The following is a 26,697-nucleotide window of genomic DNA, read 5'->3' on the forward strand; positions in this document are numbered from 1 at the left end:
TGAACCATAATAACCTTGAACAGTGATTTAAATAATAAACAAGATGAGTTAGTGAAATTATAAAAATATAGTAGTGCTGAAATCATTTCCCTATATTTACTCAGTCTATTTAAATATTCAATTTATGATTACAACCTGTGCTATTCTGAAAAAAAAAAAAATTTGAAAATTGTTTAAAATATTTTGAGGAATCCACAAATCTTTCTTGAAGGCCAACCCTCAACATCCATGTCAAATTCTAGATTCCGATACTCATACAAGTATCCTACAAGTACAAGTTTAAACAAACACACATTTATAAAAAAAGTGACCCCATCCACTTAGAAGCAAGACAGATGTAGGATCTTGACCCTCTCTATTTCAATACATAAAATCTGACTTCAAAAACCATGTTTCAAGTAGTCAGCTAAGGAGGAGGAAAAAAAAAAACTTAGTTAAGTTTCTCTATAACCATCTAAACTAGATAGACCCTGCAAAATCAGAGTAACAATAACCAAGAGAATCCTTCAAAAACAGTAACAGTAGCAGCAGTCAACAATAACTGAGTCATGGAGTAACCACAATACGGCCGGCGACTTGATCAAGATCTCGCTGACCACTGGATGTAATTCTCCTCCCACTGGAATACACCCAAAATAAATAGATAAATTAGTGATTGATACCATTAATTCGTTCATCGTTCTTTATGAAGAACATAAAGCAAAGGGAAATGATTTCAACACAAACATGTTTTGATACAAGAGGCTCACGTTTCTTGTCTTCTATATTTAAAGAGCTGTAAAAGGGTTTTTACTGTCCCCAAAAAGCACTTACCTGACAATTAATAAATGCTAAAAGACAAGATACATGAGCGCATGCATCAAATCATAGTTGTGCTGAAATCATTTCCCAAAGCAAACATCAACACATTCAGAAATCTTTTCTGTTGCTTATCAGGTCTGTGAAAGCGAGAGAGAGAGAGAGAGAGAGAGAGAGAGAGAGAGAGAGAGTTCCGGGAAAACATATGAGAAGGAAGATGCTGACACACAGGCCATGTTAGGCAGCCATGAAATTCTTCCCCATTGAATATTTGTTTACCAAGTGGTGGGGGAGGGGCAAGGAGGGTGGGAGAGGAACATAATTGAGAGGGCATGAATAAGGGGATGGTGCATAGTGGACTAAAAAAACTAGGCAAAACAAAAATTCTATTCAAAATAGAGTGAATGGAGATTTTGTTTTCCATATTTTCCAGCCAATACACACCATATCCTCAGTCTTCCATCTTAATTCTATCCTCCCACTCTCCCTACCCCTCTTCTCCCAACACTTGGTAAACTAAAATTCCATGGAATTCATTCATGGTTTCCAATCATAGCTCAAGGAAAAGGGGATGAAAACAAACAAGAATTGCAATTTGAGAGAAATTTAGGTCCAGTTCTTTAACCATTCTTGGCAGTGCTTTTGAGTGCTTTCCTGTGAGGATACTGAAACAGATTTAGAATGGCAAGGTTGACCTGTTTCACCCACTTCTCCAAATCTAGAGTTATGAGCAACGAGACCCGATGAATTCTAGCAATTCTGTTCCACCCACTCTGAAAGTCGAGAGTTGAAGAATACATCCTTAGAAAACATTCGGCTGCCTCCACTAGAGAAAGAGAGTAAGACCCCTAGTGATGAGAAATCATTAAAATGGTATGGTTTGGAAAAATATGCGAGATGGAAGGATGCCTACAGCTAGCAGGGAGGGGAGTGAAACATCAATTGCAAGCAATTTGGGAGAAAAAAGAAAAAAAAATGACTTGTGGAAAATTTAGAAAATAGCCAACTGCCTCCAATGGATAAAAACAGAGAGAAGCACCACTAGTGATGAGAAATAAGATGGTGACCTTCAAGGCTTCAATCCATTTAGATAGGAAGGAGACAATCTAGAAAAAAGCTATGATTTGTGGACACGGACACAATTGTCGCATGTCGACACGGACACGGAGTGTCGGACACGGCAAACCTTGCTTCTGTAATATTCACCTATGGACTGTTGAACGAGAAAGAGAACTAGATAACCATCAACAACCATAAAGAATTAAATACTTTCAATGACTTTCAATCAAGTGGAAGTAAAATCACAATGCTAGACTCACCCCTTTGGATCAATGTCAATTATGTTCATCTTCTGAAGTTGTTGAAGGATGTGACGAGCTATGGAACCACTGCTCTTGCAGAAATGTGGTGGGCGACTCCCGTTTCTCTTGCGCCCACCATAGATCTTCTGAAACCCACCTACTCCAATACCTTGTCTGAGGTATATTTTTCTTGCCATAGAAGCTGGGAAGAAAAATGCATAAATTCGTAAATATGTGTCGGACATTTCTAGTGGACTAATTCAACTGAAAGATAATAACAATGAAAAAGCTCTGCATAAATAAATAAACATCAAAGGGAGTTGACAGTACCAGCTCTGATATAGTACCAATCCGGGTCATATGGAGCAAGCTCCTTGAATTTACCAGTCTTCACTATATCGGTCCAGTGAGGTAGCTCAACCTATTTACCAAGCGAAAATAAAAAAAGAACCCACATTAGCACAAAAAACGACTCGAACAAAATATTAAAGAGGAAGATGTGAACTTCAACAATAAATCGCAAAGCATAGCTCAACAAATAGAGCAACATTGTTACAATGGTATTCCCATAGTAACAAGTGCTGATATCCTCTTAAGCCAAAACAATTCAAATTACAATAACATTACAAGTTGATTAAAAAAAAACTCAAGAAGTCTGTTGAAGGGTCAATGGCTCGAATCAAGTGTTCCTTACAACACAATTTTACGTCGGGCAAATCGACTCAAAAGTCTAAAAATCAAACCATGTCAACCTAAATCATGACAGCAAAACACATGATAGTTCTTCAGTCTTCATCAGAATTAGATTATTTCCCATTGATAAGAACAGTGCATTTAGTTCTCAATTAGACATAACATTATCCATTATGATGTAGAAAGAGACATTCAATGGCCACACAATCAATGTCAAGTGTTAAATTGAAACCAATTTGAATGGTTGACAGCAGCAGGAATTCGAGCTGCAGGTGGCCAATCATAATGGATGCATCTTCCAATGAAGTTCTCGATGTGTAATAGAGTTCATACTTATGTGTGTGTGGCATACTTTATACTATTTTAATGTGACTTAATTATCTTACAACAACAACATATAACAGGGTAGGCAACTAGTCAGGTTTGAAGAGAAGTAAAATTAACATGTTGACAATCTCATTGCCCATGCCTGACCAAGAATGTGTTATGTGTCCAGGTGTTCATGTGCCAATCACTGTTAACAAACCCTTACCCGGATGAGAACATAGCCAAGGCAAAACAAGTCAACAGTTCACACAATCAGTTTTCAAAGTCCGGTAGAGATAACAGTTTTATAATAAGTAAAGTCAAAAGCAAGTAGACTCAAAATCAACGGTTGACGAGTTTTTGAACAGTGATGCTACTGCACTTGGCACTTTTTTTTTTTTGGTAACGAAGGGTGTCCCCACCCCCTTCAGGGGTAGGACTATTTCCCTACGGATGCGCGCAATCACCCAGAAACCACGCGCATCGGGTAAGCAAGAGGGGATTCGAACGCTCGTCCCTGGGGAGCAAACCCATGACTTTACGCCAAAGAGCCACACCCTTCCGGGTTTACTTGGCACTTTTTGGAATTGTATAAAAAGAAAAACAATTCTAAAACGGGATCCCACGATAGAGGATCGCGTGTTTTTTATTAAATGGATTTCCATTTTGCTAGGCCTCTGTATAATATATCTCCATGGATTTGCACTGCATACCCACCGATGTTGCAATTAGGTTTCCAAAAAGAACAGGAAAATTTTCTGATGATAATGATATTGAACCACAAAACAATTAGCACAATAGTGCAAACAGGTGAAGATGTTTCCAAAGGCAACAATAAACATACTTATGGGTTATTCAAATCACACAACAGAGGCGTCCATTTTTCCTCCTATTTGTGTTCAATCATTATTTCAAATAGGCACGACTAGCCTGGCATCGATGTGGACGAGAATAAATTCATAGAATCAATGTTGGACTTGGGGTCTTCCATCTAATTGTTTCATAATTCTGACGTTGTTGTAACCAAAACTCATCCAGAAACTGCACATTCTATACCCTAATTCTACAAAGATGAAGCAATTAACCATTTTAACACCATATGGACAAAGAATAAAACCCCAAATACACCTGTATCTTCAGAGGAACATCATCTTAAATACAAGTAAAACATAAAGATGCGCTAACATAACACATTGATTCAAACACTTCAAAAAAAAATTATGACCAGCAGAAAAAGAAAAACACTCATATGAGCCTCAGTGTGAAACAGATCTATATGATGGGATGAGAAAGACAGCAATGTAGAAGTCCAAATCAATGTTTTGAAAATTAGAATCGAATCGTAAATCGTAATCGGGGTCGAATCGTATCGGATTGTAAATCGTATCGTAAATCGTAAGATTCATTCAAAAATATAAAAAAGTATGTATGATAAAAAATTATAAATAAGTTAAAAGAATAAAAATGGCCAATTATTCATTTTTCATCGAAATTCATTAATTCAAACAGAAACTACCATGATTAGCATTCAATATCGTAATATGAATTGTTTGCTGACAAACTTGACACATACTAATCATCTCATTCTCATCCAAACCCATGCATCTTGGTTAATAATCTTTAAAAAAAGACACAAGATCATATCAATTCTCAAAGTCTCAAACATCAAATGACAAACATCAATCATAAAAGAAGAAAATCAATGTTGTCCTTATTATGGTAGTCTCCCACCTCGATGTGAGTAATGCCCTCAACAAATGCTTTGTGCTCGACTGGTTCGATTCGTTCAAAGTCCTACTCCTCCTCTGTCTTCTTCCTTCTAATGAGAGGAATTTCAAAGGCTTCTTGTAATGTAGAAAGGAAATGAGGTCTTTTGAAAGAAAGACATATTTTCTTTTATACAAAACTTAATTTGGATAAATCGCATAAATCGTATGAATCGTACGATTTACTATCGAATAGTAAGATTCAATAAAAAATCGTAAGATTCATACAAATTAAGATTCAATCATGGGATTCAAATCGTTTTGCCTAAGAATCGTAAATCGAACCGTAAATCGTAAGATTTTCAAAACAATGGTCCAAATCATAAATCCTACAAAAATTACAGCCTTACATTCAACAAATTTGTGTGTAAACCAGATCAAGAAACAAATAAAATAGAGAGAAGATTATTAACATCTATGAGCGAATTAAACAGATAACAATGAAAGGGGGCAAACCAAAAGATCGAAATAAAAATTAACAAGAGATCTATAGCAAAGTCCAAAAAAGTACTCTGATGAGAACTCAGGTACGTTAAAATCTAGTAGACTCGGGCAAGTCACTGATTGCAGCGGTCATTTTTCACTAACTTGGACAATTCAAAGAAGTTTTCAATTGCTAGAGCAAAACCCAAACTCGGCCAAGTTATGACCTAGTCAACTCGGGGAGTTGGTGAGTAGCTCTTAGTTTTTTTTTGAACAGCAACCTAAAGACTACAAACCACGGAAAATAAAAAGTATAGCTAGTTCACCATGCAAGAAAGGCAGTACGGAAATTATAAAAACTTTAAAACAATAACAAAACCGATATAACCCACAAGGGCACAATCACTGATTGCAGCGGTCATTTTTCACTAACTTGGACAATTCAAAGAAGTTTTCAATTGCTAGAGCAAAACCCAAACTCGGCCAAGTTATGACCTAGTCAACTCGGGGAGTTGGTGAGTAGCTCTTAGTTTTTTTTTGAACAGCAACCTAAAGACTACAAACCACGGAAAATAAAAAGTATAGCTAGTTCACCATGCAAGAAAGGCAGTACGGAAATTATAAAAACTTTAAAACAATAACAAAACCGATATAACCCACAAGGGCACAACACCCCAACTTGCATCCTGTAGATATAAGAGTTTACATTTGCATAGATTCTACATGCAAATCTAACAGTACCAACACACGCAAGTAGGGATGGATCATTCAAATAAGAACAGAAACTAGGCAAAATGCATATTAAAAGATCAATTCAAACGCTAAACAGTATCCTATCAATTAAAAAACAAATAACAAAACCAGTACATACACATATGTGCACATGTAATTGGACAGTGATCAATGACCAAGAAGTGCCACTGCTGATATAAAAGTCGCCTGTACAGTGGAGATTAAAACAGCCTACAAAGTTTGGTAGTCCTAAAATTATATCCCTTTCCCAGCTAGAAATGTAGAACACAGCGACACGAATCCACATGACAGTGGACCAACAGAAACATCAATACAAGCCCAAACCACAACCCTAAGCCTTACAAAAAGAATCTGCTTAACACCTAAATATCCATCCAAATCCAGAAAACCCAAAAACTAAAAAAAAAAACCCTAGAAAACATAATAATAAACTAACTTTAAACAAAAAATTCAATCCTACGACTTACAAAAAGAATCTTCAAAACAGCTAAATATCCATCCAAATCTAGAAAACCCAAAATCCTAAAAAAAAAAAACCTAGAAAACATCATAATAAGCTGATTGTTAAGCAGTTGTATTGTAGAGGGTGATTCGCTTAATGTTATAAGGTGGCTCAGGGGCTCTTGGTTCCGCCGTGGAGATTTCTTCATTTCTTTAATGAGATAAAAGACATATCGGAAGGGCTTTCAATCTTATATCAGCATGCAAGAAGATCTGCTAATACTATTGCAGATAAGTTGGCAAAAGATGGAGTTTCTAAGCAGGTTTTAGAGTTTTTTATTTTTTACCACCCTAATTGTATAATTGTAGGGTTGCAGGGTTGTCTCTGTTTTCTTGGTTTGTATATGTGTATTTGTACTTGAGGGGGACCTTCTCAGTCTTCTTTTTAATGAATTCTGTTACCATTCAAAAAATAATAATAATAATAATAGGCTGATTGTTAACCCAAAATCCTAAAAAAAAAAACCTAGAAAACATAATAATACACAAAAACCCTAGAAAACATAATAATGCACTACTTTTAACTGCAAAAAACAATAGGAAATCGATAGACTATAGAATAAAATTGTAGGAAAGGATCAAAAGAAACCACCACAGTGAAAAGACAGGAGCAATCAATACAAACAAACCCTAATTGTCAGAGCTTAAACCCTAAGAATTATATTACCTAAATAGAAAAAACACCCGACTCAGATCATGCGACCCATTCAGATCATAAACCACAGCCACAAACCTTAAGAAAATCACACATACGAAGAAATAGGGTTTTCGAAAGAGAAAAATTAAAACGAGAGAATCGAAATAGAAAGCCTTTTACCTTTCCCGATCTCTTGAGGTGAGACGAATAGGCCGTCACAAAATCGCGAGGCGTAACATCCTTCACAGTTCTTGGAGCCTCCATGGCTGTAAGTGAAAACTAGGGTTAGGGTTTCTTGTACTCAGCCCTTCGAGCCCAATGGAGATTTGGAAGGGAAAACTAGGGTTAGGGTTTCTTGTGATGTATATGAGCTCCGGGAAGGAAATTACGGTAATGGCTCTGGCTTTTTAAGTTTCGACAAATTTTATGACCTGAATATCTTTGCTTATTTGGGCAATTGAAGGGGCTATTTGTAAATTCTCTCATTGGACGATCCTAACCCTACGATTTATGGCTGTGATCTCTTTGTTTTTTTTTTTTTTTGACCCGCTTATCTCAACACTTAGTAGACTAATTTTCTAGGGAAAACATTTTCATGGTCGACAAACACGGCATAATATTTCATGGAATATTTGTGGTTGTCATATTCGAAAACGAACTAGGCTTAACAAGATTTAAAAACATTCCGAGTCAATCATTGATCCACCCGAGTTGACTCATTTTTACGTTGGCCGAGTTCTCATTCAAGTCTAAGTTTTGACTTACCAAGTCGATAAAAACTACTTTAACTTGCTCGAATTAATGAAAAGTTGACCACATCAACCATTGACTTGCCCGAGTCAACTCATTTTACAGTCGGCTCCGAGTTTTTAAACATTGAACATCAATAATAAGAACAACAAATTACTATTACTCTTTCATTGCAAATTTATTAAAAAAGGCGTCCTTGCATCTTCTCCACCTTCCATCTCTTCTTATTGACTTTATCGATGAATTCTTCTACTTCCTTCTGAATTCTTCGACGTCTTCTTCATTTTCTCTCTCTTCTTCTCCAATTCAATCCTACCCATGATTGTTGTAGATGGTGCGTTGAGTTCTTGATAATCGGAAGGCGAATCGGGTTTAGGCCTACTAATGAGAAGAGTGGCAATTATCAAATTGCAGATAAAGAAGATGAGGAGAGAATCCAATGATAGCTCGGCTGTAGATTGAAACATGGCGGGGAGAGTGAGAGAGAGAGAGAGATGGATAATCTTTTAGAAAGAGAGATGCCTTTTAAAGCCTTGCTCAAAATCAATGAGAGTTGTGCTGTGAAAGCTGTAGTTTAATGCATGTGTTTGAGTAAATGAAAAGTAAGTTTATTATACACAAAGCACACATGTTGGATAGTCTAAACCATTGATTTGATCGGAACTACTGAGTGAGATCTTATTAAGTCTCATGTTAAGTGAGATCTTAGTCTCATGTTAAATCGAGATCTCATCAGTTAGATAAAGGATTAGAAAAATAATAGCTAAGGCAAAATTTGGCAAACATTCTTCGGAGTGATTCCATGCTTCTTCTATCTCTCCAGAGAATCGGAAGTCTCGTTGAATGACATTTTTAAAGAGTCACTCACACATAGTCCTGGCGCCATTGGCAATATTATAGACCAATCCTGGATTTTACAAGCTAAAACCTGGATTCAGTAAGGTAAAACCTGAATTTTATAAGCTAAAACCTAGATGGGAGAAATTACATGGTGCCTGATCAGGAGCCTACACTAGCGGGGCATCTGTCCTTGATATTGATACTTGATCCAACAGCAGCCTCTTAAAAAGTTGGAAAAGTGGGCTGCTGTTGGATCAGATATCAAGGGTGGATGCCCAGCCAATGTGTACGTGCCTGATCATGCGTGTTTCAACTGATTTGATCACATAAATTAGGCAGAAGTGGGGCCCAATAAGTGTCTTTCAGGAAGAAGTATAAAAGTGACTTCTTTATAGCATTTTTTAGATTTTATCATGGTTTTAAATTTCGACCAAAATCCTAAATTTCGGATTTCGGTGGAGACCGACACCGAAACCACAAAAAACCGAAACGGTCATTTATTTCGGCCAAAATTTCGGTTTTTCCGAAATTTGACCCAAAAAATCTGTTTTTTTTTTAAAAAAAATTAATTTAATATTTCACCGAAATTTAATATTGAATAAAATATTAGTTTTGATTTTTGTACCAGATTTCAACCGAAATTTCAAAATTTTAGGGTCCGAAACCGGTACCAAAACCAAAATTTTAAACCTTGGATTTTATATGTGTGCATGCATGTGAAGTCCAGTATTTTTCAAAAAATACAGTGGGGCCCACTTCATAGGATGATCCAAACCGTTCATTTGTTGGGGGTCACAACTTAAATAGGTTGTACATCTCCCAACCATAAGTAGGTTGTATGCGCTGAGCGTGCATGTGAAGTCAAGCATTTTTCAAGAAGTGCAATGGGGCCATTCCATAAGAAGATCCAAACCCTTCATTTGTTGGGTTACAACTTAAATAGAATGTTTAAAATTAATCATCTCCATAGGATGATCCTATCCCTCCAAACCCCTATAGGTAGGAGGGTTAGGATCTTCTTAGGGAGATGATTTGCCGGGTACAACCTATTTAAGCTGTGGCTCAACAGATGAACGATTTGGATCATCCTATGAAGTGGGCCCCACTGTACTTTTTAGACAGCATATAAAATCACAAAAGCATTGTAGGAAATATTGTATGTACCTAGATCATAATGTTGGAAGAATGTCAACATAATGTTGGAAGAATGTCAACATAATGTTCTTGTACAGAGCTTTATAAAGCAGAAAGCCCAAACCCATCTTCACCAATCTCCTTTCAAAGAACATAAGCAGAAGAAACTATAAATCTTTTATCTAACAGAGATTTTCTGCAAAGGAGTGACCCGAGAACACAGGAGCTATAAAATAGAGGCAAAAGAAGCCCTTCTCATGCACTTGTGTTCTCAGGTCACCCCTTTGGGGCACCCTGTTCAAATGCAGCTCACATTATTTTTTGGAGGGGTTTTTGTTCTTCCTCTGATGAGATTCGTACTATATATGCAGACATGTTTTGTGGGTTACACCAAGCTTTTGTTGTTCCCTTACAATTTCTTTTTTTTTTTTTCTTTGGTTGCAGGAAACAAGGTTCAGTTTCATAAAGTTTTCCTGGAATCAGATGCTGAAATCTGCCAAGACGAAAGGTAGTCGACTCGAGTGAGTCAAGGATTCACACAGTCAAATTTTCATTTAACTCGAACAAGTCAAAAAAGTTTTGATTGACTATGTAGGCAGAACTCAGACTAGGCCAAGGTAAAAGGGAGTCAACTCGGTCAAGTAGAGGTTTGACTCAGTCGTGTTTATCTATTATTCTTGCTGATGAGTTCTAGTCGTTTTTTGAAATGATGAGTTCTACCATTTCAAGTCTTTTTTTTTTTTTAAATGATGGGTTCTAGACATTCAATTTCTGCTTCCACATAAGTTCACATGGTTTATTTATTGAAATGTAAAGTTATATTTGTTTGAAATATAACTTTAGGCTACTAGAAAGGCAACTTCTTTGGTAGTGTTCAAGGAATTTATGATGCCTTTGTTATATGATCTATAGCACATGTTCACTGTCTTTGGGTATGATATGATTATATTGTCTGTAAAATGCATGCTAAATGCCAATATTAAAGTAATGCCATATAACACCAAATTAGATTATTAAACAAATAACAGTAACAAGTTAAGAAATTAAACTCTATCATTGAAATATTATTCAGAACATATGAGCTCAAAATTTGTAAAAATTCAGTCTGCTTATCAGTAACTCTAATTCATTCTAATAAAAAGCTAAATTACAAAACGAAGTAACCAAATAATCACTAGTACACCTGCTGGGAAGACATCGCGAGTCTTTGCAACCAAGAATGATCAAGTTTCTGCAGCTCATTCCAGCAAGTCACCTATCAAACAAATGAAAAATAATAATCAATTGCAAATTTGCAATGAAGCATAAAAAACATTCAAATAATTTGCCATGTAAAACGAGCCATGAAAACAACGTTATGAAATATGTATGTAAACAAACTTGCGGAATCCTAATGGTGAAATAAACCGTGTGATAGGGAAATTATTTAAACATTGGCTATGTTTGGCAACCATGAATTTTTTTTTCATGGAAAAATAGCTTACTCAGTGTTGAGAGAGAGAGAGAGAGAGAGAGAGAGAGAGAGAGAGAGAGAGGACATGAGTGTGGAGACGATGCGAAGGGGCTGAAAAATAAGGCAAGCAAAAACTCTATTTGAGTAGAGGTTTTCTTTTCCCTGTTTTTCAGCCACTTCTCACCCATTTCTCATTCATGCCCTCTCAATTCTCTCCTTCTCGCACTCTCCCTTCCCCTCTCTCAACACTTGGTAAGCTAATATTCCATAGAAAAGACTTTCATGGCTGCCAGGCCATAATGTGCATGAAAAGTTACGACATATTAAAGTTCATAAAATATACACAACAAATATCAGTCTCATTTACAGATTAGCTAGTAAATAGTATATACTATTTACTATACCCTATGTCTTATAGCAGCTTAGAGTGACAATTTTTCTTCGTGAAATGCATAGACCATGATTAAAACATAGTAAACTCTTGAGCCTGTTAACACTGAATTAAAATATTATTTTTTAAGCCACATGATTTTTTTTCTTTTTTCTTCATCATGCATTTCCAAAGTCCGTTCCCACTCAAATAAATTGTTGCAAGTTCTGGATGTATTAATTATTAACAACTAATTCTTCTGTTTTTTTAATGTACCAATAGTAGTGCAACTCGGCAGGGGTGCAAATAGAAAGATTATTGCCAACAGAAAAATTGAAGAGAAGGGAACACCGAAAACGGTACACGATCAATATCAACTCTTGCACACATTTCGAGCTAGGCATGTATAAATATCGGTCCCTGTCAAAGTTTTGATATGAACATGTCCACTTCCCGTTTCGCATACTCATGGGCAATGCTGATTGAACTCTTGCTGTGACGCAAAAAGAACTCTGCAAGTAGGATCTTAAGTTCTTCGTCTGTTAGGTCACCATGACAACCCTATAGGCAAAATTGAAGCACTTAGTTAATTATGATCACTTCGGAGTAAATGCATATGAATCTTTTGTTTTTAGCGGATTGGCATACACCTTATCATAATGGGTAAATCTTTTTCTCTTGGAACAGTAACATTGAAATTTGATATAATCATAGAAAGCCACCATGACAAGACAACATCACATAGGCAAGGCAACCATCCATAGAGATTTAATAATATTAAAAACCTACTGACAGTCATTGTCACGCATTCCCCAGAACAGTAAAGTTTATTCAAAATAGTGATATTTCACATGTTTTGAAAGCCGATGATCGTGTCATTTCTTTTACTGATGGAATGGGGATTAATGTTTCCTAGACATGAGGTTTATTGTTTATGTGGGTGCATGAAATGAATCAAACTTTGGACTTCGGCATGGATTTACTTTGGACCATGGTCCCCACTGAAGTCGACACTTGTTGATCGAAATTGACACGTGTTGAGGGAAGTTTAAAACCCTGAATGAGTCTACCTTATCATTGGCACTCCAAGGGATCAGCTTGAGAAAGAGCACCAGGATTTTACAAAGATCAAAAGTCAACAATATCCTACATAGTATTCTCCTAGCACTGTAGGCCAACTCACTTCGATGCCAAAAGGGGATTACATTCAAAGAGTCCCCCTTAATCCATAGTAGACCAGAGAGATGCACCTTAAGTAATCAAAGACCAGTTCAAAGTGTTGAGGCTTTTGCTTTCCTAGAGTTGTTCACGCATACACGCATGGAAAAAAACTTTACTATCTCCCACTGATTTCCTTATCTCACCACCAATACCAGTGGGACCCAGATTGCCACTCAAACTTTCATCAAAAGTCAACTTTAGGGTCCATCTAGCCAACTCTAAAGCTTAGAACAAAATAATGTTGATTTATCTAGATCTTGCAAGCAATGGATCTCAATGCCCCAAGCACTTGGCGATCTTTTTCCAAGTAGCGGACCCCCATGGTTTTCGATTTCCACCAAAACCGACATGAAACGACCGAAATGTTAGCGTTTCCATCCCGACCAAAACGAAATCTAAATGGATTCCTTCTACTTCATTATTTCCACCGAAATTCCCAAAATTTGACCAAATTTTCCAAAATTCAATCAAAATGGTTGAAACGACATATATATATATATATATATATATATATATATATATATATATATATATATATAGGGAAATGTTATCAGCACTATTGTATTTTGATGAGGGCAGTATGGTATGGCCTGCACCATAGGATGATCGAAACCGTCCATTAGATGGGCCACAGCCCAAATAGTTTGTGCCCCAAAAATCATTTTCATAGGTTGATCCTAACGCTCCGATCTGAATGTTAGAGGGTTGACCCTAATCATCTATAGATCGGAGGGTTAGGATCAACCTTTGGAAATAATTTTTGGGGCACAACCTATTTAGACTGTGGCCCATCTAATGGACGGTTTGGATCATCCTATGGTGTGGGCCATATCATACTTTTAATAAAGTGAGGAGTGCCCTCATCAAAATACAGTAGTGCTGATAACATTTCCCTATATATATATATATGAGAAAACTGTTGGTGAGCTTAAGCGCACCAAACCTATGGTGCGCTTAAGCTCCCCAATCACATGGGTCCCACAGGTTTGGTGGTGATCCAAACCATTCATTTGCAAGGTCTTATCATAGATAGGGGGTGTATCAAAAATCAGCTCCATAGGATCATCCTAACCCCTCCATTTGTGGAGGACAAAAATGGGGCAGATTTGTGTCTGTCCATTTTTGTCCTCCACAAATGGAGGGGTTAGGATGATCCTCTGGAGCTGATTTTTCGTACACCCCCTATCCATGTAAGGGACTTTAAAATGAATGCTTTGGATCACCTAACAAAGTGGGCCCCCATGTGATTGGGGCGCTTAAGCTCACCAAAAGTTTGGTGAGCTTAAGCGCACCAACAGTTTCCTCATATATATATATATATAGAGAAAACGGTTCCTACACATATGTGTAGAGAGTTCTCTACACACTAGCTTAAAATACAGTGGGGGCTCACATTGTTTGGGTGATCCAATCCATCCATTTTAAAGGCCCTCACATAGATAGGGTGTCTACAAAAAATCAGATCCATAGGATCATCCCAACCCTACGATTTGTGGAGGTAAAATGGATGTCTTTAAACCTTCACAAATTAGTCCATTTTTTGTCTCCACAGTTCGAATGGTTAGGATGATCCTATGGATCTGATTTTTTGTGGACACCCTATCTATGTGAGGGCCTTAAAAATGAATGGTTTGGATCACCCAAATAATGTGGCCCCCACTCTATTTTAAGTTAGTGTGTAGATAACTTATCTACACATATGTGTAGGAACCGTTCTCTCATATATATATATATATATATATATATATATATATATATATATATATATATATATATATATATATATATATATATATATATATGTATAGAGAGAGAGAGAGAAGGCATTTCTTTTCTTTTTTTCTAAGAATTACAAGTCAGCATTAGTATTTACATTTCTTGCCATCCCCAAATTTTCTCCCCTATATTTTTTCTTAGGTAGAAGAGAAAAGGAAAGATTTTGTTCATTTATTTGTAAATTATGTTGATTTAACACGTCAAAGTCATATATATTTACCGTTTACTGCCCTCGCCAGCTTTCTATCTATACTTACATCAGAGGATAAAATCATCTTTTCAAAAGGGCAAACAGGCTGTCGAGCGTCGTTCCACTCCAACCAGATATTTTTTCCTTTTATGGCACGTCAATTTTCATCTCTATTTTAATATAAAAGAGAAAGGCCTTGATTTTTCCAAGTATCGCATCCTCTCATTCGACTCACCCACGTGCCCTCTTCTCTCTCTCTCTCTCTCTCTGAAAATTTAGACGAGTCATGGCCGCCCCCTCTCGATGGATGCTGCACGTGACCGCCGCCCTTTCTCTCAATCTCCCGTCTCCGCCTCGATTCCCCATTTCTGCGTTTTCCTTTCTTCGTCTCTCTATGCCTTCTCCATTGAAGACGGGTTCGGTAGTTAGTAGTTAGGGTTTTCCTGATGTGTTGATCTCTCTCTCTCTCTCTCTCTCTCTCTCTCTCTCTCTCTCTCTCCAAAATCTACAATCTGCTCAAGAAGATCACGGTATGGCTTCTTATTTGTTATTCTTCTTTGTGGTCATTTCAAGAGGTACCTAGGGCATTTCTTCTTCTTACAGGTCGTTTTCTGTTTTGATTTCCTTTTATTGAATTGAATCAGCAAAGTCCAAATTTATGAATTCAGTTTTCAATCGCCTTTTTAGAAGGTCATTTCAAGAGGTACCTAGGGCATTTCTTCTTCTTACAGGTCGTTTTCTGTTTTGATTTCCTTTTATTGAATTGAATCAGTAAAGTCCAAATTTATGAATTCAGTTTTCAATCGCCTTTTTAGAATTTTTTTCATCCTAATTTATTCTGATCATTTCTTTGCTAGCTTTAATTTTAATTACTTTCAACCAATCCATGTTTTGATTCTGAAATATGAGTTAACGAATGTCTAATTTTAGTCTTGGAATTGCAGTCTTACTACTTCATGTTTTAGTTTCATTTTTGGGTTTTGATTTTTTTTGCTCTGTTACTGTATTCCAGGGGATCACACTGGATTTCCTTTTCTCGCAAGCTTTTACGGAGAATAACAGCTATGTACTCGAAGAATAGAAGAGCAATAGAGATGAAAGTATGAACGCTTTTAAAAGGTAGTCTCTCACTGAAATATTTTCAAATTATTTTTGAATTTCCAATCCCCTAAATGTAGTTATGAAACACATGATTTTCATTGAAATGTTTTCAAATTGTTTTTTTCTTCATGTGTGTCTATGAGCTATGAACTTGCAATGATCTTTTTGGTAGGAAACTAAGAAGAGGGCTCCATAGAAGGAGATGGCCATAGCTCACTGGAAAGATGCTGAAATATGCTTGATGAAGGCCAGAGCTCCACAGCAACATACCTGGGCATGGATATAAGGAGCTTCAATAGGATAGATACAAGGTCATGGCATTGTTGGCAACAACTTTACGGATTTCTCCTCTTCTTTGACATATATGTATCTGAGTATCATTGGCAATACCTTCCTTTCAATCCCATTAATATTAGCTAACAGGGGTTCCACTTATATTTTATATGTATTATGTTCTTGGATCTTATTTTTCCAATTTGTAGCTAATCCCAGATGATATGGAGTTCCAGTCTGGAGACATACCAAATTATACAACAACAATGGATTTGCATGTTTCTCCTCGACTTCTTTTCAGGTCTAATTTGTCATATATTTCATATGACATGACAATACCATTTTATGTCATTTCATTTTTGTTTATGAAACAGGTCCAACATAAATTTGGGTAAAACAGCGCCATCTTTCAGATTTCCATTTGATTTATGTAGACTATGTTAAAGTTTGGTTGTGAATGTGTTTTTTTAATAGTAGTGGAAGTTTGTTTGTGAATGCTTCTGTCAGTAACTTTGTTTCTCTTAGCCGATATAGGAAACCAAATAATTTTTATGTCAGAGAAAGATTCAATCACTTCAAGTCCAATATCATCTGAGGTGAATATGTTTCCTTATTGCCGTTACGATATCGTCTGATGTTTTGCTATGGATCTCTTTCTCAACAAATATGTTTTAGAGCAAGATGAGAATAGCGTCAAAGTTTCTTATTTTCTACTTTTGTTTGCTATGCCTACATATCTTGATTTTCTACTTATTTCCTATCCCGTGCATCGCACGGGGTTTTTTACTAGTATATATATATATATATATATATATATATATATATATATATAGAGAGAGAGAGAGAGAGAGAGAGAGAGAGAGAGGAAATGGTTTGTGAGCAGCTGCTCAGATAAGCTTATCTGGGCAGAGCTCACAAACCATAGGGGGGTGCACAGTTTTGGGGGGATCCAAAGCATTCATTTGGAAGGCCCTTCCATGGATAGGGTGTGTACCAAAAATCAGATCAATAGGATTATCCTAACCCAATCAAAGGGGGAGGGGGAAATGGACAGACACTGTGTGTCCATGTTTCTGCCCATTTTTTCCCTCCACAAATGGCAGGGTCAGGATGATTCTATAGGGCTGATTTTTGGTACACACCCTATCCATGGAAGGGCCTTCCAAATGAATGCTTTGGACCCCCCTAAAAATCTGGGGCCACATGTGTTTGTGAGGTCCTGCTCAGATAAGCTTATTTGAGCAGCTGCTCACAAACCATTTCCTTATATATATGAGGAAACTGTTGGTGAGCTTAAGCTCACCAAACTTATGGTGAGCTAGCTTCCCCAATCACATGGGTCCCACATTTTGGGGAGTGATCCAAACCATTCATTTGCAAGGCCTTATCATAGATAGGGGGTGTACCAAAAATCAGCTCCATAGGATCATCCTAACCCCTCCATTTGTGGAGGACAAAAATGGGGCAGATTTGTGTCTGTCCATTTTTATCCTCCACAAATGGAGGGGTTAGGATGATCCTATGGAGCTGATTTTTGGTACACCCCCCATCTATGTAAGGGACTTTCAAATGAATGCTTTGGATCATCCTAACAAAGTGGGCCCCCATGTGATTGGGCAAGCTAGCTCACCATAAGTTTGGTGAGAGTTTCCTCATTTCCTCTATATATATATATATGAAAAGATGTGATGATTTACAACATATAAAGCTATTTTTCTTAAAACCCAAAAAAAAAAAAAACCGTGCCCTAATCCGCTATAAATCGAAAAACACTGCAAATCAAAGAAACTATTTTTTTTCTGCTTTTCCATGGAATTTTTTCTGGAAAACCCTATAGAAGAATATTTAAGATATAAATCTTTGTCAACCTGCTTTGTGGGCCCATCCTAGTTTAATCAAAGATGGATCCACTTTTCATTTTAATGTGAAGAGTAACCAGAATTTGAAATTTGAAAACCTAAGCATCATACACATGATGAATGTTTTTTAAAGCCATTTTACTTTGCATTTTATTTCATTTCATTTCAATAATGTAGAGAATGATATATGTTAGGTTGGAGGGCGTAATGGTAATCTTGTTTTCTTATACTTCATTACATTTTTTTGAAATGGCTTTACTGTTCCAAACATGTGCGATTTAGTTGTTATTCGATTATCTTCCTCCTTGAGTTATTATTCCCCCTTTTGCTCTTCTTTCATTTCTAATCCTCTTTCAGTTTTTATGTAGTTTTCCTTTCTTCGCTTGCTCTTTGTACGGACCATCTCGGTCCTTTCTGTTTTCTCCTCAGTAAAATTTCTACTATTCAAAAAAGAAGAAAAGAAGAAATGTGATCTATATTGAATTATCGGACACACGTGACAATGATGTTAATAGGTGTTAGATGTTGTTAAACCATTATAGGTATTTTTTGCTTATGTGACGGTTTTCTAGTGCACATTTGTGCTTAGGTTGGCACTTCCCAAATTTTCATCTTGAATATTCATCATTTGCATATGTTTTCACATGTTTCGTGTTTTTAAAGGATTTCCATTGAAATTTCAAATTTCCATCCAAAACCGGCATGTTTCCATTTCTGTCATAACCGAAAGGAATACCGAAACTAAAACCTGTAACCATGCTAGAAAGTCCCTCAAGTAGCTAACTTTGTATGGAATGCATGTATACAATCTGATTTCTTTCTAATTTGAGATAGTACAGTACTGTTTTATTTACAATAGGGCAGGAAGTCTAAACTGAGCTGGTCTAGTGAGTTTGAAGTTTACCTTTTGTCCAGGAAGTACTCTCAGTTTAGATTTAGAAAATTGATTTTCTATTTGACTGTTCAAGAGTATTGGGACTTTTCTTTTAACATGTATCCAAGACATGAACAGCTCACTTTTTTTTTTCTTATTGTTATAATGCTGCTGCACAAATATTCAGATCCTTCTTTATCTAATATCAAGCGACTGATTTTTCTAGTCTTTTATTGCAACTCATGTGGATTGTCCGCTTGCACCAATTCAATTCCATAGCAAATTTCAAGTTCTTGTTGGTGGGTTCCAATTAGTAGCTTGGATTTCCAGCAATCTGAATCGGTGTTTTCAAATGCGGATGTGAGTCAAAACACGGCCAAAGCAAATCCTAGTCGACTCGGCACAACACGGTTGAGTACTTGGTTGACATGGCTGAGTAATCGGTTGACGTGGTCATAACTCAAGAGAGTCAAAGGAGTTTTGATTGACTTTGTAGGGCAAAATGTAGACTTGGACAAGAACGAGGCCAAGGTAAAAGGGAGTCAAGGGAGTCCACGATGACGCTCCCGGGTGCCAAAGCTCGTGTGGGATCGATCGATCAGAAGAAGGCGGACTTCGCGCGCGCCCCTAGTGAGTTTTGAAATGAAGATTTGAACACCTTTGGTTGATTTGACGAGTTTAAATTGCACCATGTCAGATGTTGCCTGTATTCATATAATCAGTTTTGTGCATGCAAAAGACTAGAGGGAAAAAAAGAGAAGATGTTTCTGCACAAATCAGTTGCAGTAAACTACCATTCTCACAAATGAAAACATTGGATAAGCCTCTGGCGCAAGTAAGAATAATACATGTATAGAGACATAATGGATTTAGCAACCATATTGTAAGATGCAATATGCATATATATTTTCATCATTTGTAATCATATAAGGCCATTATTTGTACTAAAAAGATGCAACACATTTTTTACCATGCGGGAAATTCTATCACACACAGCATGGTGCATGAGATGCCTGAAGCAACTGAAACATTGAAAGAGTCCACCATGCCTTTCATAGGAATGCTACAATGCAAGTCAGACAGTTCCAGAGCCTCATCACTTATACCCCTGCAATCAGGTATTAAGTAGCATCAACTAGACAAGAAGAGTTTCGATGCAGTTTAGCAATCAATAGTCAGTTCCTGAAGACAACATTCAAGTAAACATTTGCAAAATATGGCATGCCTAAGAACAGTAATTTGTGATTTGCATAATAGCGCATGGACTACAATCACATCTTTCATCATTGTGATTTTTCTCATCAAGAATACGTACCATTTTGGTGTGAAGTTTGCGGAAAATAAGAATGTATTGCAATGGTGAGTGAAAACCCCTTTTTCTTTCTACTATCAACCTCTTCAACAAGGGTCAATGTTTCCATTCTATTCTGTTATTCTAAGCATGGTTTTAAATTTCGACCGAAATCCGAAATTTCGGATTTTGGTGGAGACCGACACCGAAATTGACCAAAACCGAAATGGTCATTTATTTCGGCCGAAATTTTGGTTTTTCCGAAATTTGACCAAAAAAAACTGTTTTTTTAATATTAATTTAATATTTTACCGAAATTACCGAAATTTCGGCAGAAATTTAAAATTAAATAAAATAATCATTTCGGGTTATGTACCAGATTTCGACCGAAATTTCGAAATTCCTTGGTCCGAAACCGGTACCGAAACTGAAATTTTAAACCTTGATTCTAAGTAGCTTTGAAGCAAACTGAGTTGTGACTTATTGGCTTGTTATGAACTGCTAGCTAGATTCTAGATTTTTTTTTGGGTGACAGGTAAAATAGTATTGAACCTAAAACATCAAGGTTTAAGTACAAAATCCCCCACAATTGAGCTACAGGCCCAACCCCAAGATTCCAGGCTTCATTAAATCTTAGACACAGTGGGTACCATTCAAAAAAAAAAAAAAAAAAATCTTTAGACAGAGTGGGTGTTTGAGGTTTTTTCCTTTTTATGACAGTTTATGATAGAAAAAGAAGCACAAAATATTTCTAAAGCCATTGCCAATTTTCTTTATCTTTTCTATGCATTTCTTTACTTTTCTGATTTCATTGCTTAAAAGCAGGAAATTCATGAGGCTTATGCCTCAAACCTCGAGGCCTATGGTTCCTCATCCTCGCCTTTAGAAACACTAGTCATACAACTCCAATTACAAGATAAAGAAACATAGTGGACCCCTTTAAGTAGCAAACTTTCAATACCAAGTTTGGATAGTCTGAAGACTGTATTGTCATTCCAATAAGCCTCAAGACAATATTTCTAAGGCAAATCATCTCTTAATATATTTTCCAACTGTCTTGTATTTGACATTTATTTTCCAACTGTCTTGTATTTGACATTTGTCAAACATGTTCATAACTTTTACAATCTCTCTATTTACAATCTCCCTAGTTTACCTGTATTCATGTTCAACCAATTCAAAAGGGATGGTGGCTATAATAAATTAGTATTCTTAAACCCATTGTTAAACTGTCCAAAAAGTAATGTATAACTAAAATTATTCATATAAGAAAATGCTAATAATAAATATGTCAAATAAATTAAGAAGCTGCCTAAGGTGAAGAAATTTAATTGCACCCATATGCTTTCTCTTTTGGTGGTTGGCATGCGTACCTTGTATCGTTATCATACACGAAAATTGTACCCTTAACCAGGTAAGAAAGTACATGGTCAGAAGTCAATATGATTAACATTAGTCCTCCCCTTTCGCATAAGATGCATAGGTCTTGTTTGGCTAGTAGAGAACAGTTTGTTTCAGTTTTTTTTTTGTGGAACGGTAACAGTTCGTTTCAGTTTAAAATAGTAAGTTCAAGATTCTATGCGCGTTAGCAATGGAAATTAACAATTGAGATTAAGAACATGCTAGAAGGTCATTTCTGATATAATTTCATCTTTTTAAAAAAACAAGACCATAAAAAAATGTGACAACAAAGTTAATGATAGCAGGATGGCTCAACAAGCCATAATGAGGAACAGAAAAAGTCCACACGATGAAGATAGTGGAGCACAAAAGTATCAACTTATACTTAGAAGAACATACTCACTTACGCTCATTTCCGACAACAATAGCTGTTGGACACGACCAATCCATGTCATAAATAGAAACCTACAAAGTACCCATAAGATCATTTAGAGATCAGGTCATCATGATTTAAGAAGTAAAGCCTTTATGCCAGCAAGACCTGTAATGAATACACAAATATTGTACTAGTATGACAACTGCTGAATTCATAATAAATCAGCTTGGAAATTACCACTACAAGAATTACCTAAAGGAGGAATACAGCTATTTGCCCAGTGCTGACATGTTCACGAATCAATAAAGCTTACCTTTTTGAAGAGGAACAGAAAAAACACATTCAAGGACTAAAGTTTCAGGCTACGGTCACAAGCTGGAGAATAGCGGACTCGAACCCCTAATATCATCCATGGGGTAAACCACGGTGAACTAAACGCGATACATATAGTGAAACATATCAGTTCTAACCAATCTGTAGTCATTCCTTGCCAAAAAATGAAAATAGGAGGAAATAAAAAACAAGCATAAAATGCTGGGTAAATTTTGATAAAAAAAAACATTTGAAATGTTCTGATGATATTTAGTGAGTATTAGGCTCTTGTCCACTCGTCATATAGTCATATAGTACTAGTCAGTTTGTAGTGATGTTTTACTCATTGATTAATAGAAGAAAAAATTGAAAATGGGATAAACAATATAAATATACTATGGATCTACCACTGACCAACATTATATATCAACAGATTTCGTGCCAACGCCATGGATTTATAACATTCTAAGAAATTACAAAAACAAATAAATAAGTAGCCACGGTATTAAACATTCACATGTTTCATGTTGGGATTGTTTAAAAACTCAAAGAAGGGATTGGTTTCCACTATCTCAGCCAATTTCTTCAAAATAGGTGCTGAAAGAAAATGGGGCATGTATTTGAATGACTATGGGCAATTAAAATGAGAAAAATGAGGATTTAAACAAGCCAATAGTTGACTGAAACATTTGACCGGTTCTTTGACGAGATTCTTAATTGGTTGAGATCTTCATCATTGGTGTTTCATCATTTGCGAAGATCGGCCAGCTCTTTCGCTGATGCTCTTGCTAGAGATGGTGCATTTATTGAAGAGCTGGCACTCTTCGATTCTCTTCCTCCTTGATGTTTGTTTTGCTAGTGTCTTTCACTGATTGACTAATAGTAGTGTATGCTCCTTCCTTGTACTCGATCACCTCGGTCATTTTTAATAAAAAACCGGCTATTATTTAAAAAAAGAGTGGCCAAAACACATGCAAGTCTTACATATGTTATGAATCACACCAGTGTTTCAGAGCAAGCTAGGTTGAACACAAGTAAAAAAGACCATTCCGGTGGAACTTTTATGAGTTTATCCCATGCATAGCCATAGAAGGAATCAATTCTAAAATGTTTATATGCAAATTAATGTGAAATTGATCCCACATTTAAGTCATAAATGGCTTTTAAACATATGACTCTTAATTTGTAATAACTGGCTATATGGCACAATAAAAACAACAACTCATTCTGAAGGCATAGAAAATGCATTGATGAAAATATCGATAGTCCAACACGAAAAAGTTCTGAGAGAAATGATGTCAGTACTGCATCAGTTCCCACATGTGTCGTGGCAATCCGATAACCACGTGATTTCAACACCTTAAAGCACTGTTGGGTAGACTTCCAAAGTTCTATATCCAACCATTTTTCAGCACCCATGCTAACATGCCGATTGTCTCTATACCTGCGATAAGCACACAGAGATATCAGAGAATAGCAAGGAACAAGGTGGAATATCACAGCGCAAAAGGGCATACCAAATTCAAGTGGAGAGAATCAAAGAATACATCATGACCCATTCTATTTAAGCTAATATGAACAAATAGTGACACATAGATAGTAATGCTATATACCAGATGAAGCCTAGATCATGATTTCATTAGACAAGAAATTCTATACCACAGACATTGCATGTGTATGGTGATCATGGCTGTTGATTTGGCGGGTCACTACCAGACCACATCGACTTGCAGCTTCTACAGCAAGTGGCTACTCCAAACAACTTGATAAAAAGGAGTTTTTTGGGGGTTTGCACTAAAAAAGTCGAGAGTTGCCATTTGCATAACATGATTAAGAGGTTAGGATAATCAATTCGGTGTGAGGACTGAGAGACACGTACGGTTTGGTGGCCAACAAGATCAACAACGCTAATTACTGCAAACATGTGACACAAACTGAAGTGATCTCCCAATACCTGAAGATCAAAGAGGATTGAAAGGGCAATCTTCTCTAATGGACGAGGGGGACAAATATGGAAAGAGGCTAGGATTATCCTCATAAAGGAGAACTGTCTTGAATACAATAGCAGAAAAATTAAAGTCCATGAAAATTACCCTCATTCTTGGCTTTCATAATTGATGGTCTCCTCACCAAATCCAAGCCCAGATTCAAAGTTTTTTTTTTTTTTTTAACCTTGTTTTAGCATAAATCTACAATAAATAATTCAATGTACCTATCATTTAAAACCACCCATGCCCAACCCATCCAAATCCTAGTCTCATAACCATGGTAATAAAATCAACACTTAAAATGTAATATGGCGCCGACAAAACAAAAACAAGAAACAAAAACAAAAACAAAAATAAAAATGAAGGCTTTCACCTCAAATCGTGTTGCACCTTTTTGTGCCGTCGCAAGAGATAACATGAATCGATTGGACTCCAAGTGCATCAGCTGACCGCAACGCCGCAGACACATTTCCAAAATCAGTCAGACCTTCTACCACCAAGCAAACACCATAGCTCCTGTTCTTCACTACTTCCCTAATCCTTTCCTTCCTCCCCTCCAATAGATACGGATCCAGCGCCTCCAAAATTTCACTACTCGTCAAACTATCACTCCCCGTCCTAAACAGATCAAGATATGGAAACCAATGCCTTCTCTTCACATCTCCCCCTCCATCAACAATATCAGATCTTCTTTCCATCTTCATTAAATCGCTAACTTCATTGGCGTTCGAAAGCAATTCCTCTACCCTATCTTTCTTCGATTCATCAGTAATCTCTACTGTTGAACTGTTTGAAACTGTTTCATCTAATTGATCTGTGATTTCTCCTGAAACAGCTGCTTGAGCTAAAGCAAGCGATCTTGAAAAATCTCCGTTCGGACAAGACCCTAACCCTAACCCTAACCCTAAGCATGACGCATTCAATTGAAAATGAAGAAAGGTAAGGATGAGGATAGAGAGATGGTGAAATAGAGGGGAAATGGGATTACCTTGATTCGGCAAGACGAGAGATCTGAACCGTTGATTGGAGAAATTTGAAGAGATGGAATTGAGATTTCTAACAGAGATCGAGGAGAGATTTCGCCGGATTCTTTGTGTTCTTCTTTGGAAAGAGGGGAGGGGTGTACGGATAACGGACTAGCGTTTTGCAGAGGTGGGAGAAAACGATTTTATTTTTGTTTTCAGGAAAATTTCGGGTGGAGGGCATTTTAGTAATTTCGGAGGAGAGGGGAGTACGGAGACTCGCACGCTTCAGGCTTCTCCAAAACCTCCCCTCCAATTAAAAAATAATATTATAGTGATGACGAAATTTCAGCGAATTTTCCAAATTTTCGGTAATTTGGGCCGAAATTTAATATTAAAATTTATTTTTTAAACAAAAAAATTATTTGAAGTACAAAATTTTGGCCTAAATGACCGAAATTTCAATCAAAATTACAAGAATTTCAACCGAAATTTCCACTGAAATACCGGTAAAATTAATAAATTCATCGAAATTTTATCGAAATTATGTACAACAGTGTAAGACATCAAATTTCGGTCGAAATGTCAAAATTAACGAAATTTCGACCCGCGAAATAAAGTACCGTTTTTGGTATGTGCTGTTTCGGTGTCGGTCCCGATTGCAACCTGAAATTTCGGTCAAAATTTAAAACCATGTTTACTTTTTTTTATTTATGGGCAAGCTGGGATTAGGTAGATCCCGACCAGATATATTGAAAAGAAAACAGGATTACATAGGGGGCCGCTAGGGCAACAAAGACATACAAATAACCATAAAATCAGGGAAGTACAATTCCTATCACAAGGATGAAACTTCCATAAGACCCAAGAAGAGGGGGTCCACCAAAGCATATATGTCCAAATGCGGCAATAAGTGGAGGGAACACCGGGCAGGGGCAAGACCTTCAAACCTCCATCCCACTCGAGAAGACATCTCCTCTGAAGAATCTGTTGGAAAATTTGTTGAGGGTACTGTTGATGATAGAAAACAGAAACTTGTTGCTTCAAGGCGTGATATCACTTTCCTTAAGACAAGATTCGCCCCCACTAGTAGTGTGCAAAGGGGATCCGCGAATTGCCTCCAAGATACAATGAAGCCTAGTAGGGAAGCCCTACTAATGTTTGATGACGCGTAGCACTAGCGGAATCAAACCCGAAATGCCCTTCCGAAATTTCAAGCCTTAGAGAAATCTCTAGATTCTGTTTCTGCAGAAAAACAGTATCTAGAACAGTAAACAAAAGAAAAACAGTATGTAGAAATACTTGGGGATTTTAGTAGGAGTGTAGAAGAGAGTGTAAAGTCAGTCAG

The 26,697-nt window shown here is 36.7% G+C and overlaps 1 protein-coding gene, 1 long non-coding RNA gene and 1 pseudogene across 3 annotated transcripts; 1 reads left to right on the forward strand and 2 right to left on the reverse strand.

Annotated features, from left to right (window-relative positions):
* Window positions 1-219: 219 nt before the first annotated feature.
* On the reverse strand, window positions 220-7,548 carry LOC143851649 (small ribosomal subunit protein eS19z-like). The gene is made up of 4 exons (XM_077361124.1): window positions 7,359-7,548; window positions 2,430-2,520; window positions 2,118-2,301; window positions 220-619 (listed from the first exon to the last, which is right to left on the reverse strand). Exons 1-4 carry the CDS (start codon window positions 7,440-7,442, stop codon window positions 547-549), a joined length of 432 nt encoding a protein of 143 aa, XP_077217239.1. The 5' UTR covers window positions 7,443-7,548; the 3' UTR covers window positions 220-546.
* Window positions 7,549-11,163: 3,615 nt separating this feature from the next.
* Window positions 11,164-25,227, reverse strand: LOC143849487 (uncharacterized; annotated as a pseudogene). Its single transcript, XR_013235683.1, has 5 exons — window positions 24,778-25,227; window positions 23,705-23,843; window positions 22,115-22,176; window positions 19,990-20,127; window positions 11,164-12,286 (listed from the first exon to the last, which is right to left on the reverse strand). The product of XR_013235683.1 is annotated as an uncharacterized LOC143849487 (transcript).
* Window positions 15,149-16,683, forward strand: LOC143849489 (uncharacterized). The gene is made up of 3 exons (XR_013235684.1): window positions 15,149-15,442; window positions 15,925-16,031; window positions 16,186-16,683. It is a non-coding gene; the product is annotated as an uncharacterized LOC143849489 (long non-coding RNA).
* Window positions 25,228-26,697: the final 1,470 nt, after the last annotated feature.

The sequence above is a fragment of the Tasmannia lanceolata genome, unplaced genomic scaffold (assembly GCF_043159265.1).
Source record: "Tasmannia lanceolata isolate RefF3 unplaced genomic scaffold, GAP_Taslan_0.1 ptg000018l, whole genome shotgun sequence".
NCBI classification, from domain to species: Eukaryota; Viridiplantae; Streptophyta; class Magnoliopsida; order Canellales; family Winteraceae; genus Tasmannia; species Tasmannia lanceolata.

What these genes read in the sequence shown, in the direction of transcription:
- LOC143851649 (XM_077361124.1), bottom strand. Translation starts at nt 7,442, where the DNA reads ATGGAGGCTCCAAGAACTGTGAAGGATGTTACGCCTCGCGATTTTGTG. An exon ending in ACCTCAAGAGATCGGGAAAG is followed by an intron (nt 2,521 to 7,358) that starts GTAAAAGGCTTT and finishes CTTGGTAAATAG; the next exon opens with GTTGAGCTACCTCACTGGAC. An exon ending in TTGGTACTATATCAGAGCTG is followed by an intron (nt 2,302 to 2,429) that starts GTACTGTCAACT and finishes TTTTCTTCCCAG; the next exon opens with CTTCTATGGCAAGAAAAATA.